This window comes from Belonocnema kinseyi, chromosome 6 (genome assembly GCF_010883055.1).
Source record: "Belonocnema kinseyi isolate 2016_QV_RU_SX_M_011 chromosome 6, B_treatae_v1, whole genome shotgun sequence".
Taxonomy (NCBI): domain Eukaryota; kingdom Metazoa; phylum Arthropoda; class Insecta; order Hymenoptera; family Cynipidae; genus Belonocnema; species Belonocnema kinseyi.
Genome location: NC_046662.1, coordinates 117,153,548 through 117,166,977, shown reverse-complemented (window position 1 = coordinate 117,166,977; position 13,430 = coordinate 117,153,548). Strand labels below are relative to the sequence as shown.

General features: G+C 37.2%; 1 protein-coding gene across 15 annotated transcripts in view; it reads right to left on the bottom strand.

Moving 5' to 3' along the window:
- The window catches only part of LOC117174093 (histone deacetylase 6), a 788,923-nt gene that overhangs the window by 172,681 nt on the left and 602,812 nt on the right, over window positions 1–13,430 (bottom strand). For all 15 annotated transcript variants that reach the window (XM_033362808.1, XM_033362803.1, XM_033362813.1 and 12 more), the window contains one exon: window positions 4,405–4,839. In XM_033362808.1, the coding sequence (XP_033218699.1) occupies window positions 4,405–4,839 (435 nt within the window). The remainder of the gene's footprint in view (window positions 1–4,404; window positions 4,840–13,430) is intronic.

The window sequence follows — 13,430 nt, the reverse complement described above, 5'->3', positions numbered from 1 at the left end:
GACTAAAGTTCTGTGCAGCATATAAAATTAATGACAGGATGTTAACTTTTTCAAAGCCATACTTGTCCAACTTTGGGGCTGTAAGGGTGGAAAATTCCAGGAAATGCGGACTTATCGGATGCCCCCTCTAGTAGCACGATATTAGGTGCAAGCATGACACCCCCAATCGAAAGAACGCAAAATTTTACGTTTAGATATGCACCAAGGTCATGTGACTCGATGACCTTCGAGGTCATTGCAGGGTCGTATATACTCAAACAAGGTCCAGACGGCTGATTAGCAAAAATATGCGTTTTTGTGTGAAATGTTTCAGGCAAAAGTTTCAGGGTTCAGGACGAGAATCTGAATGGTGGTGTTGAAGCTGACCTTAGCGTTGACCTTCAAGGTTATTTCAAGGTTAACTTTTATTTTTCAAATCGGAACCCCTATTTTTAAAACCGACAATCGAAAGAACGGAAAATTTTACGTTCAGATATTCATCAAGATCATGTGACCCGACGATACCATTAAACAAAATCCCTTCATCTCGCTGACCCGATAAACACCGTTTAATGCATGAATGCAACCCAATGAACACCGTTAAATCTCTTAAACATTCAACCTTACGAAACCGTTGTTTATTATTATATCTTCGGCTTTCGAAATCCTTGATTAGGTGAGTTTTCGCGATTGCTTTATGCAAAATACGTTTTACTGTTCTACATTTTCTTTCACGTGTCTTTTTGAAAGGTTTTAATTTGATGATCTGATAAACACCGTTTTTTGTATTTTTCCCATTACGCATTCAGGAGACTGTCCTATTCCATTAAACAAAATCTCTTAATTTCGCTGGCCCAATAAACGCCATTCGATGCATGAATGCGTCCCAATAAACACCATTAAATATTTTAAACACTCGGCCTTACAAAACCTTTATGTGTGATTATATCTTCGACTTTTGAAAAAGTTCATTATTTTGGCATTCTGATTTCTTCATACTAAATAAGTTTCACTGTTTTGTATTTTCTTTTACGCTCGATTTTGAAGCTTCTAATTTGACGACCTAGTAAATACTGTTTGATGTATTGCTTTTCCCACGCATTTACTTAGAGGGTTCTAAAGTACTAAATGGGTAGAAAAGATCCCCGGCGACTGACCTCTATCAATACCATTGAACAAAATCTCTTTATCTCACGGACCCGATAAACACCGATTAATGCATGAATGCGACACAATAAATACCGTTACATCTATGAATAAATGTAACCTCTCAAAACATTTGTTTCTTATTATTTTTGCCACTTTTGAAAACGTTGATTTGATTAGGGTTCCTGTGTACTTTATGCTAAATAATTGACCAAGTTATATATTTTCTTTTACATGTTCTTTTGAAGCTTTTAATTCGATCACTTGATAAGCACCTTTTTATGTATTTATTCTCCCACGCATTTACTACAAGTTTAAAAAGAAAAAGAAAAGGTAGTAAATTTCTTCAGTCTAAAAATATAGTCGTTTATTATTATTTTTTTGACTTTTGAAAACGTGATTTATATTGGAGTTCTTGTGTTACTCATGCTAAATAAGTTCCACTGCTCCACATTTTGTTTTACATGTCATTTTGATGCTTTCAGTTTGACGATCTGATAAACAACGCTTGCGAACCGTACGTAATGTCACGTTCAACGACAGGAAATTTACGCCCTGCATGTATTTCTCAATCATTAAATTTAGAAGACAGTTATATTGGGAAGTTGGAGTTGGTCGAAAGTACCCCTTTGGCGGATTGGAAGCTATCTGTTATTCCTCACAAAAGCATGTCCAAAGAAACTACTGCGGCGAGCGAGAATGCCTTCCATGAGTCCCCAGAAGACAAAACCTTTAAGACCATCAAAAAGAAGCTGAAGATGCACATCGCTGTAGCGGGAACACTAGCCACAAAGAGAAACGAGCAGAGGGCGAAACCTCCCACCCTAACCAACAATGCAAAAGGAGACCCCGAGATCCAAAAGATCCAAAAAGGACCTCAAGAAGAAGAAAAAGCGGGAACCATTTTTATTCAAATCAAAGAGATAAAAATTTGGAGAGAACCAGCTAGGAGACACCTAAATAAACATGACGATAAGGCGTTCAGTATTCTCCTGAAGGCCTCTGTGGAGCTCAGTGACAAGTTAGCTGGAACATTAATTCGCACAAGAAACTTAAAGGTGGAATGGATCTCCTGTAGGGTGCGTAAGAAGATGGAGACCACAAGTGTTATTGCTGTTAGAGCTCTGGCCAGATTGTAGCGAAATGGGAAGATACTAACCGCACAAAGTGTTGCTAGATATGCGGCAAAGAGGAACAAAGAGCTGTGGATTCCGAGAACACACTACACTGTTAACTCTGCGCTGGAAAGGAGGAAGGATCCCGGACAGACCATCTTTTGAGGACCATGTTTTACGTCCCAAGAAGTAGCTTCGCAGCATGGATCACGATAATAACAGCAAGAACCAACTACGTCCAACTAAAATGTCGAAGGCAGAAAAGTCCGATGCGCGACGAAGTTGCGTTGCTGAGGACCGTGCGTATATCTTTCGTTCCAAAATAGTTACTTAGCATTTCAGGTATGGTGCGGCTTTGTATTAAAGGGTTTCCGGATCACACACGAGAGGGTCCGCAAATCCCCGGAGGGTTCCCGAAGCCCCAAGCGGTATCCCGTACATTCGCCTGACTCTGCTCGTTCTTTCAGTGATTAACCGTTTCCAGATAGTTCTAGTGAGTGATTCCGCTTGTCCGCCCTTAAATCGATCCCCAATGAAGACCTCAAGATACGCAACGGAACTTCTTAAGACCACCTTCACATCTACGGAACTCCGCATCTCTTATATCTACACATCTAAGCTTTTATGAGGCGTGACCTGATCGACAGTGCCTTTCCATGCTTTAGCTATCCTTTACGAACTTGTTGTAAGTGTCAATAAACCGTTTTTATTCAATTCTATAATATTTTTTTATTGTACTGTAACTTTCTTTGCTCCCTACTTTTCGTTTTCTCTCCTTGATAGACAGTCCCGTTATACTTCGTTGCTGCCAAGAAGAAAGGGGTGGGTTGTTTTTTAAGAACTCCGAGATTTTAGTCCGTCGTAACAAAAGTCATCATCATCAGCGTCGACATCACTAACATTGGGCATTGTATATTTTTAAACTACTTTTTCATACAATATAAAAATACTATTCATATTTTTTTGTAACAAAGGCCAATAAGTAAACTTGAACTTAATAATGCAAAATACTGAATCTGGCTATTAACTTTTTTCTTTGTATAATGTAATAAATTTTTATTTAAAGAAAGATTTAGATTATAAATATAAATATAAAAATTATGAATAACACAGGCCCACAAAAAACTGATCTGCACGAAACATGTGACTTGGCTATCCGTATGGATTTTTAGTTGCTGAATCCGAATATGGCCTCATAATTTCTCCTACACGTCTCAGTGTTCCCCTAGATTCAAAAATTAGGGAAAAGCCTAGGGATTTTCTGATTACACAGGTCATACGAAAAATTTGTCTGCACGAGGTAAGTGACGTGGCTACCCTTATGGATTTTGAGCCGCTCAATCCAAATATGTCCTCAGAATTTCTGCCATAGGTTTCAGCTCTCTCCTGGATGCAGACAATAAGGAAAACCCTTAGGATAATTTGCACGTTATTTTTATAATAATAGTATTTGCGAACATAGACACATCGATTTTATATTCTTAAGTGCAACGTCTTGAAGAGACTAAATTGAACACTGCAATTTTTGAGTGTGCCTTCTATTTCCCCTAGCTTGGGTTATTCTATGGAAATGGAAGGTCTTTATCAGATTGCATAGATTTATATGGGAAAAAATAACAAAAACCTAATATTCTTCACACTAGGGTGTTCCCTACATTTTGCATCTAGAGAAAAAATGGAACAAGCCCGAAAAATTGGGGATACAAATTCAGATCAAGCTTGCAAATCTGTGAAGGATATGGCATTTTTGTTATTTTTCCCCTTACAAATCTATAAAATATGAGAAAGATCTTCAATTTCCCTAGAACGACACAAGCTAAGGGAAACAAAAGAAACACTAGAGCATCTAGGGGAAAGCTGAGACGTGTGCCAGAAATTCTGAGGCCAGATTTGGATTCAGCGGCTCAAAGTCCATAAGGGCAGTCTAGTCACTTGTCTCGTGAAGACGACATTTTTGTGGGCTGATGTGAGCAGAAAATCCTTAGGCTTTTCGATACTTTTTGCATCTAGGGAATACTGAGACGCGTAGGAGAAATTATGATGCCACATTCGGATTCAGTGGCTCAAAATCCATAAGAGCAGCCTAGCCACGTGTATCGTGAAGGCAACTTTTTTATGGGCCTGTGTACTTAATTTATTAGAGACAATAAAACCGATTACTTACTAAAGGCGCCGTGACTTCTAACTTGATTTTTCGCACTCAATGTACTGGAATTTAATATTACGATATCCTGCATGTCGTGATCATCTGCATGTTGATTACTGATATTTACATTTTCCAGCTGATTGTCAAGTATTCCCATTTCATCTATTAATGCGTCGCCTTCTGGTAAAGAGACTAAGAACTTTAAATTGATCCAATACTTTTTATGATATTTTAAAACATTTTTTATAGAAGTAATAGCACTAGGAATCGGAATTTGACGAGGTGGCAGTACAACTAATGGATCACCTAGAAGTGCCTTACTGCACATTGTCATTGCAAAAGAAATTGAATTTACGTTATATCCTCCTTCAAGAATTAATATTATTTGACCGTTGGCTAATGATGACAACCAATGTGTTAAATGCCCGTATAATTCTGGAGAACAATTACAGCCTGAAATAAAAAAAAAACTTGTTAAAACAATATGTAAGTAAAGAATATTATACAGGGTGCCCTAAAACTAAGTGTTCAGTCTTATATGGCTGTTTAAAGAAACAAAAAATAAACCGAAACTTTCTTTGGCAAAAATTTATTGAAGCTTTAGTTTTCGAGTTATGAAATTATTCAGCTGGGCCTATCAGGACCGTAGCATACGTTTGTGAGAGAGAAGTCAACGCTGGGTTAGTGACCGAGGCCTAGGAGTGGAGAGGCAGCGGTCTTTAACACAACGTTGGCCTCCCTCTCACGCACGTATGCGGCGCTCCTGACTGGCCGAGATTAATCAGTTCATAACTCAAAAACTAATACTTAAAACATTTTTTGCCAAAGGAAGATTTGGTTTATTTTTTGTTTGTTTGTGCAGCCATGCAAGTCGGGACACTTAGTTCTGGAGCACCCTGTATTAAGGTGGGTCGAGAGTATGACTCGGTAGTTGAACTGTGGCAACTAAATTTAAAATATATAATAAGGGTGCTTCCACGAGAATTATCATTTCAGGCAAAAAAAAACTTGTAAATAAAGTTCGAAGCACATCTTTCAGACTTTTTTCAAACATTATACATGCACAAAGAAATTTATTTTTTAGACGGGCCACTTATTTTGCGCATTTCGTATGATGAATATTTAATTAACATATCCACAGAAATAGTCAGGCTCGTTAGGAAGAGCTGCGAGCATATTCGCCTAACTGTGGGAAGGTCTGCCATTCAAACGAAAGGTATTATATCTCCTTATTGCAGCTGGGCCTAAATTATTTCGAACATGAAAACTAGTGCACAATAAAGTTTGTTTTTAACTTTATTAAGTTATACGTAAACTATCGGAATGCAGCCACGTGATATGCGGGGCCGACTACAGATTCCCGTCTTGGCAGTGTCCAGCTTTTTACCCCTGGTTGAATCTATTTATTGGCGTTACCGGAATACCTTAGGAACTGCTTAAATTAAGCCGCTTACTGGTTCACCCTGTCAAAATCGGAAGATCACTGGCTCACGAATGACAACTCGAAATACTAATTCAAACGCCCTGTATGGTGTAGAGGCCTGGACGTACCAAGAAAAGGATACGAGTAAAATAAACGCGATTATAATGCAATTTCTGAGGAATATATGCGGTAAGACGTTAATAGACAGAATCGGTAATGGGTAGGTTCTTAAAAAATGTGGTGTAGAAGAAACACTTATTGATAATCGTAAAACGAAATTTGTTGAGATAGTTTGGTGATGTTAATAGCATGAATTAAGGGTGTTTAACAAAGCAAGTGTATTTAGGTAAACCGAATGATAGCATAACCAGAGGCAGACCGAGGAAAGAATTGTTGTAAAGTATGAATAACACTCTAAAGCAAAAAGATACAAAGAGCCATGAAAATATAGGAGCTTACATGAATAGATGTATGGCTGTATAGAAAGTAAAAGTTGTATGACAAGATAGAGATGTGTGGAATGAAATCGTTTATAGTACATGCGTAACAAAGAGTGTCAGCGGATGATAGGCTAATGGTCTCTACCTGGAGCGAAAACTAGAGAGTGATCAGAGACCTGATTCGGAGCGCTGTTGTGGCACATACGAATAATTAATGCTCAACTTCTATATTCATCTAAAATCAATCTATTTTGGTACACATTTCATACCATATTATTTTCTTGATGCCGGGCAGTATAATGAGGCTGGAACTGGACGAGTTATGCTTACAGCAAAAGGGATTTGGCTTAATGGTATAATAATATATATTTTCTACTGAATCTAGCTTGGTCAAATGAAGTCGCTAAAGTTGAATTAGAGATTGAAGGAAACCTCTGGTTGGAAATGCAGATATCGGAAAAACTTCATGCGACGCAGCCGAGACAGATGATAAAGTAGAAAGTAGAAGTGCAACAGCACTTCCGCTTGACAAAAGGCCATCATTCGAGGACGTCCTTAAGAAACTAAGCAAAAAACACGGATCGGAAAGGCAAATATCAGCGTGTATAGTTTTAAAAAAGCTATCGCATCATCAGCTAAAGTTCTTTTCTCTATATCACATGTTACTTGAAAAACTAAACTAAATTTGAGTTATTCCATGTTGCGGTGAAAATTAATATTGTTGGGTTCGCTTTCCTCGAAATACCTTCATTTTGTCGTGTCAAGACGCTGTAATTTTCAATATAAAATAGGGACTAGGAGCGCAGTGCCGCTCGCACTTTTCTCTTCTCTAGACAAAGTGAAGAAGACATCGGGTGAGTATCTTCTGTCCGCAGTCTTCGAGTTGAGTGAGTTAACTTGGTGCCATGAATGTCTAATGGCAATGCGCCGCGCGCAACACTCTCGGGACTAAGCGCCACAATGCTTAAATCAAATATTAAAGAAAATACGCGCTCCTCCTGATGCCAAGAAAATACGCAGCAAAATTCGACGCTATTTGAATCCTCTGCACTCAGGAGCAGGTTCTAGCTCCTCGCCGAGAAAATAGGTGCGCGCGCGCGCGTGTGTGTGTATGTGTGTATGTGCATCCGACGAAAGATTGCCAGTGATATTCCAGGGCAGTAAATTGACGTATTGTGAAAAATGTGATTGTCATAAAAGAATCGTATAAACAAGTATCGCTATTTGTGTAATTGTTTATTGATTGATTCACGGCTTCATCCATTATTTTGTATCTTTTTCGAAATATCATTTTTCATGGACAAATTAGAAAGTTTTATTTATTCGTGTTTTAAATATTAATTCTTGAAACTATTTTTATTTATTTCTACAATTATCTTTTTCACATTTTATTCCAAATTACCAGTATCTTTATAATGACATGAAATAATCAGACATGTCCATCATTAAAAAAAAAAAATTTTCTACCAAACACTTTCATTTGTAAATAATATATCGTTCACTTCTGAAAACATACTTCAACATACTACTAAATTAGTTTAAATTTTCAACTATAAATATAAATTACCAACATAAAAGTTTATTTTCATCCCAACAGTTGAACTTTAAACTAAAACAATCTATTTCCCATCCAAAATAGAATAGGTCAATTTGTAATTAAAGAATTATTTTTCATCTGACAAATGTGAATTTTGCAACAAAACATTTACATTTCCAAGTAAAATGATGGATCTTCAACTATTGCAAATAATTTTTAACTACGAACTTGAGCTTTGAACCAAGTGGTTATATTTTCAATCAAGAAGATTCATTTTCTAGAAAAAAGACATGAATACATCAGCTTTCAAAATAAATTAGTTTAATTTTTCAAGGAATACGAACAACGTTTAAAAAAAAAGGAAAAGGTGCGGTGTCACTAAAAAAATTAATTTTAAAGTAAAATATAACATTTTTTGACAAAATAGTTAAATCTTTAACAGATTCTTTGAAAATTACTGTGTAGGTTAAAAAGTTATCTGTTTCGTAAAAACATTTGCATTTTTTGGAAGATTCGTCCTTTTGATCGATTTGACTATTTTCTAGTTAAAATAAAAATTTGTGTATCTGCAATATAAACTATACTATAGTTGTCGCTGAAGGTTAATCTCTGATTAAAAATACATTAGAACCTCATTATAACAAATTTCAAGGGACTGTGAAAAGCGTCCGTTATAAGCGGAGATTCATTACAAACGAAATTTGCCCCTAATCTTTTAAGATTAAGAAAGCGGACTAATTTTTCGTTGTACGCGGGATTTCGTTATAAACATGAGCATGACATCGATGTTCTACTTAAATTAAAATTTGTGAAGGTTGAAGTACTTCCTTGAAATGTAATTCTTTGTGTTTAAAATTCATCTATTTAGTAAAAGAATATCATTTTCTGCAAATTTTTCTTTCAAATTGAAAATCGCAAATTAAGCGATTTGTTTAAGTTTTTTTTTACATGATGAGAAATCTTTTTTGGTTGCAAATTTTAATTTGATTAAAAAATCGTCTTCTCGTCCACAATTCTTTCTTTTTAATTCCCCTGCTTTGTGAAAACGTAAAATACTTCGTACAAACTTCATGTCTGGGGTAGAGAAGTATATTATTTTTTTGAAAATACGTTTTTCAGATTGAAAATTTATCCTCGTTACTAAACATTTCATCCTTTTCATTAAAAATGGAACTGTATAGCTAAAACTTAATCTGTTTTTCTTTAAGATTCAAAACTATTTTATAAATAATAGGTCGTTGTTAGATCAATTCTAATGTGTATGGTTCAAAATTCCACTCTTTGGTAAAAAATTGTAGTAAATTATTAAAGATTCATTCTTTTGTGCTTAAAGATTCATGTCTATGGTTGCAAATTTCACAATTTTGTTGAAAATTAGTGTTTTGTTGGCAAATTCATCTGTTTAATTGACGGTTGGCTATATTTACAATATCCATTAAAAATATGACGGGGATCTATTATCGTGAATCACATGTGTCCTAGCTACGGGGCTACAATAAAGTAAATTTCAATGGCGAGAAGAGACTATGTGGGAGGGGCTTATCAGCGATAGCTCTCCTCATATATTCAAACAGCAATTGTGTGATTCTGTGGATCTCCAAGCCGTGAACTGTTCGGTCTACGGAAACGGGCGGCACTAGCCAGAAGCTACTAGTTATGTCCAGGTTCCACATAATGTTCATGCCTTGGCACTTTTGAAATAGAACCTCTGCCGGTTCTGGACACTCCCAATCTTCAATGAGAATTTTATTTAATTTTCGGGCAACTAAAAATAATCTTATACTGCCGTCCTTTTTCATGACAGGCACTATAGGATTTATGTATGGACTGTTTGAACGCTGTAATATTCCCAAGTCCATCATACGTTGTATCTCCTCGTCTACCTTCTCACAATGGGCCATGGGAATTGGGGGTTTTCATTTATTTTTATTTTTATTTTCGATCATTCTATATGTAAGGGAAGTTTTTCTTGATTTTCTGAAAATTCCTGGTTTGTCTGTATATTCGAGCCATGCCATTGATCATCCCTTTTATTTTGCATAATCATAATAGAAAGTTTTCCCGTTAGATATGGAAAAGTTAATGTTCGAGCATCAAGGTCTATACGGGCCTTGTGTTATCCAGGGTAGGCAAGGGTATCGTGAAAATCTCTCTAAGTATGCATTATAGAATTCTTCAAAGATACATGTTGCTGCCGCCCCTGTATCGATTAATCCATTGTTGATAATTCCAGCTACTTGAATATTAGCGGTGTAGCATTTGAATTATTTCTTGGCTACCGAATTTTTTTCTTCCTCTAATAATTCCTCCCGCGTATTGTTCACCATGTTCGTTTGATATATTATGATGCTTGTCGCGTCAACGTCCGAAATTTCATTTATTGACGCGGCCCTGGTACGTTTCCCGTCTCAGGTCCTGTCTCTTCCATCATTATTTCTTCCTCCTCTTGCTCTTTGAGGGGTTCCATTTCAATATTTTGTACTCGGAGTTGTGATGGATTCGACTGATCTGGCGGTTGTTATTGTTGGTGCTGTCTCCAGGAGTTTTTCTATGGTGGATGTGGTCCTCCTGTGTTGACATTAAAACGCGGCCCTGGCCATGTATTAGCACGCTGCGCTCCTGCCGCATTCATTTGTGTGTTTCCTTGTTACTGAGTGCCGCTGCTGCTTGCGTTCGTCCTGCCGTAGCTGTTGCTTACATTTTGCATGATCCACGCATTTTGAGAGTGATTGTTGTTGGGACTTTTATTTCACCATTCTCGTGTTTCCGCTGCTTTGTTATTCGTACTTCCTATCTTGAGAAATTCTTCTAGAAGTCGTGTCGTGCTAATTTTTTTATAATTCCACCTTCTTCGGGTGCACAAATTAACTCGTTTGCGCTAGCAAATAATTTTGTGGCATATTCAGCCCTGGAACGATCACGGGATTGTTGATAGAATCCGAATTCTAGTTTCTTTTTTATTTAATGTTGCGTTTATTCTCCTCAGTAACGTTGTTGAAATTTTGTGATATAGAATTCCAGGTCTGTCACCTCATTTTTTTATGACGAGCCACCAATCGCTCGGCGGACCCGATAAGTGTTTCTTGATGAGGTATTCCGCGTCGCATGAGCGCGGTCGTACTACCTCCCCATATTGTCTCACTTGACGGATGTACTTCATCGAACCTCCTTCTCCATTATGTTCAGGAAATACGTATTTTATATTAGGTTTAGTGATGGTCATAGGTATGTTGGTTCTACGATCAAGGTCCTCCGAAATACGCTGTGCTACTCTTGCGTGCGCCGTTTCGAGTCGGTTAATTTGTGCCTGCATCCGATCTTCTCTTTCCTCTATGCTCTGCGTCACATTAACCGTTGTCTCGATTGATCGTCCAATACTATTTTCAAGCGCGTTATGCGGTTTTGCAGTGCTTGATTTCGTTCTGCCATCTGTTGTTCATGATATCTTCGATCATCCTCCAGGATCCTTCTCGTTCTCTGCTCTCGTTCTTCTAACTTTTTATTTATTTCCGTCCAAAGTTGCTACCCGCACGGGACGCTTTTTACGTTGTCTTCACCATTTTTTATACGAAAAAAACTCTAGTCATTTAAAATTAGATTTACCTAGTTATTTCCATGTTTTAGTGATGTTGTATTTTCTACAAAATTGGATATCTAAGGTTTCACTCCTGATAATTATTCTTCTCTTCCTCGTTCTCAGCACGGTGTACCTTCCGAAAAATGCGAATCGCGATTCACTTTGGAAAGTCACTTTTTGATTTAGTTCGTAGGTTATCGAGTACTGTCCTAGAAAAAATAATTTAGTGCCAGTCGCAACGGTTATTTGATGACCATACACATATACCACGTTATATTGTTCGTAAAAAATTTTCTGAGATTCACTAATGCTCAATTTTCTTTTCATATTCACTTTTCAATAATTGCTTTTGCTCGAATTTTGTTTTTCACGCTCATTTAGCCATTTGACAAGTTCTGCTATACCCATTGAAATATTCTTCTGGCTAGACGGGGGAGGCAGATACATTTTCTTCGCTTTACATTTAAAGAAGTTTTCTATTATTTTATTCTTGTCCATATTGGACGAAACCTTATTCCTCTTTAAACTCTCGTGCCCCACACGCTGGTGCGCCAATTGTAACTAGCGGTTATTAGGCCACTATTAACTAATTGAGTATTAATATTTTACACATATATTATTCATAAATTGGGGTTGTTTCACGGAGGAAAATTAAGATTTCTATTTCACATATAAATCGTTTATTCATAAACTCTAACTAAACCTCAAAAATACATCATATTCTAAGCCCTGAGCTATTTTTAATAATTATATTTCGCACGCAAAAAGTATCGTCATTTAAATAAACCTTATTCGCTTAGATTCTAGAATTATATTTCGCTTTTCGCTTGAGAATTCTCAATTTAGCCGCGCTCTTATATTCTCTCTTATATTCAAGAATTTTCACACATAAAATCCTACTCTGAAATTAGTCTCTGACTACCAATAAATCCTGCAAACTTTAAATCCTTCTATCAGGATATTCAATCTTTCCGTTTTCAATGTATGGTTTCGGTTGTACGTTCGTTGACCTTTCTGTAGGTCTCTCGCAGTGAACAATTTAAGTAAAAGTTTTATAACTTTAGGCAATCTTCCTATACTTGGTGAAAGGGTATCAAAATGATAATTATTATTGGAGGGCTTACGCTGGCGCCTCAAGAAATTTCTATTCACTCGCTTGCACGCTTCTCTGCAGGTGCTCACTTATATGCGTCGCAATGGACAGGACGAGGACTTAGGAAAATAGAACAAAATTTTCAAGTCTGGATTTATCCAGTTTTAAGAGAAACTCTCTATTTAAAGCAATCTTTGTTACCACGGTCCAACAAACCTTGTTGCCAGAAAATATTCTCTTTTCTATCTTCGAAGTTTAGCCTCTTTCTTAACCAGGGGCGGTGAGTTATACTCCCGCCTGCTCATAAGCGGCTAAGGGCTTCCAAAAATAGATAGTAATTTCGAAAGCTAACTTCCTCAGCCAGGGTTGGTAGGTAGACTACGCCCTGCCCATCAATTAGACTCAAGAAATTTTCAAAGTCGACAGTATTTTCTAATATTCAGCAAGGAGGCACTTTCAGCCAAAGTCGAAAAAAAACTTAGAAAATTTTTTAAACTTGAAATCAAAGTGGGAAATAGCCCAGAAATATCTAAGTCGCCATACTGAAATGGCAATTGAAATTCTGCGTATTTTACTCTAACAGTGTCTTGGAGAGAGAATTCTCTTGGGACCGGATTTACACGGTATACGTGCTTCCGCTCCAGGGATTTCTCTTTAACGAAATCTTGAGAAGTTAGGTTTTTAAGCCTAAGAGCGCACGAGATCTTTCAAGTTTTTCTTGAGGATAGCTAGTCCTCAAAAGAAAACTGTTGCGTAACCCACGCAACCCCCCAACTGCCGATTCTGTGCCGAGCAGCTCTATTTATGGGCCAATCCCCATCCACGGGCCTCGCTGCTCCACTAGTGTTGTTTTAGTGGGAGGCTGCGAGTCTGCGCTCTTTCGTTGCCCTTCTGTGATGCAACATTTTGCCTGTCCGTTCAACGGGGTATGTGGAGTTACCTAAAGAAAGGCTGTATGCTGTAACCCGCTGGTT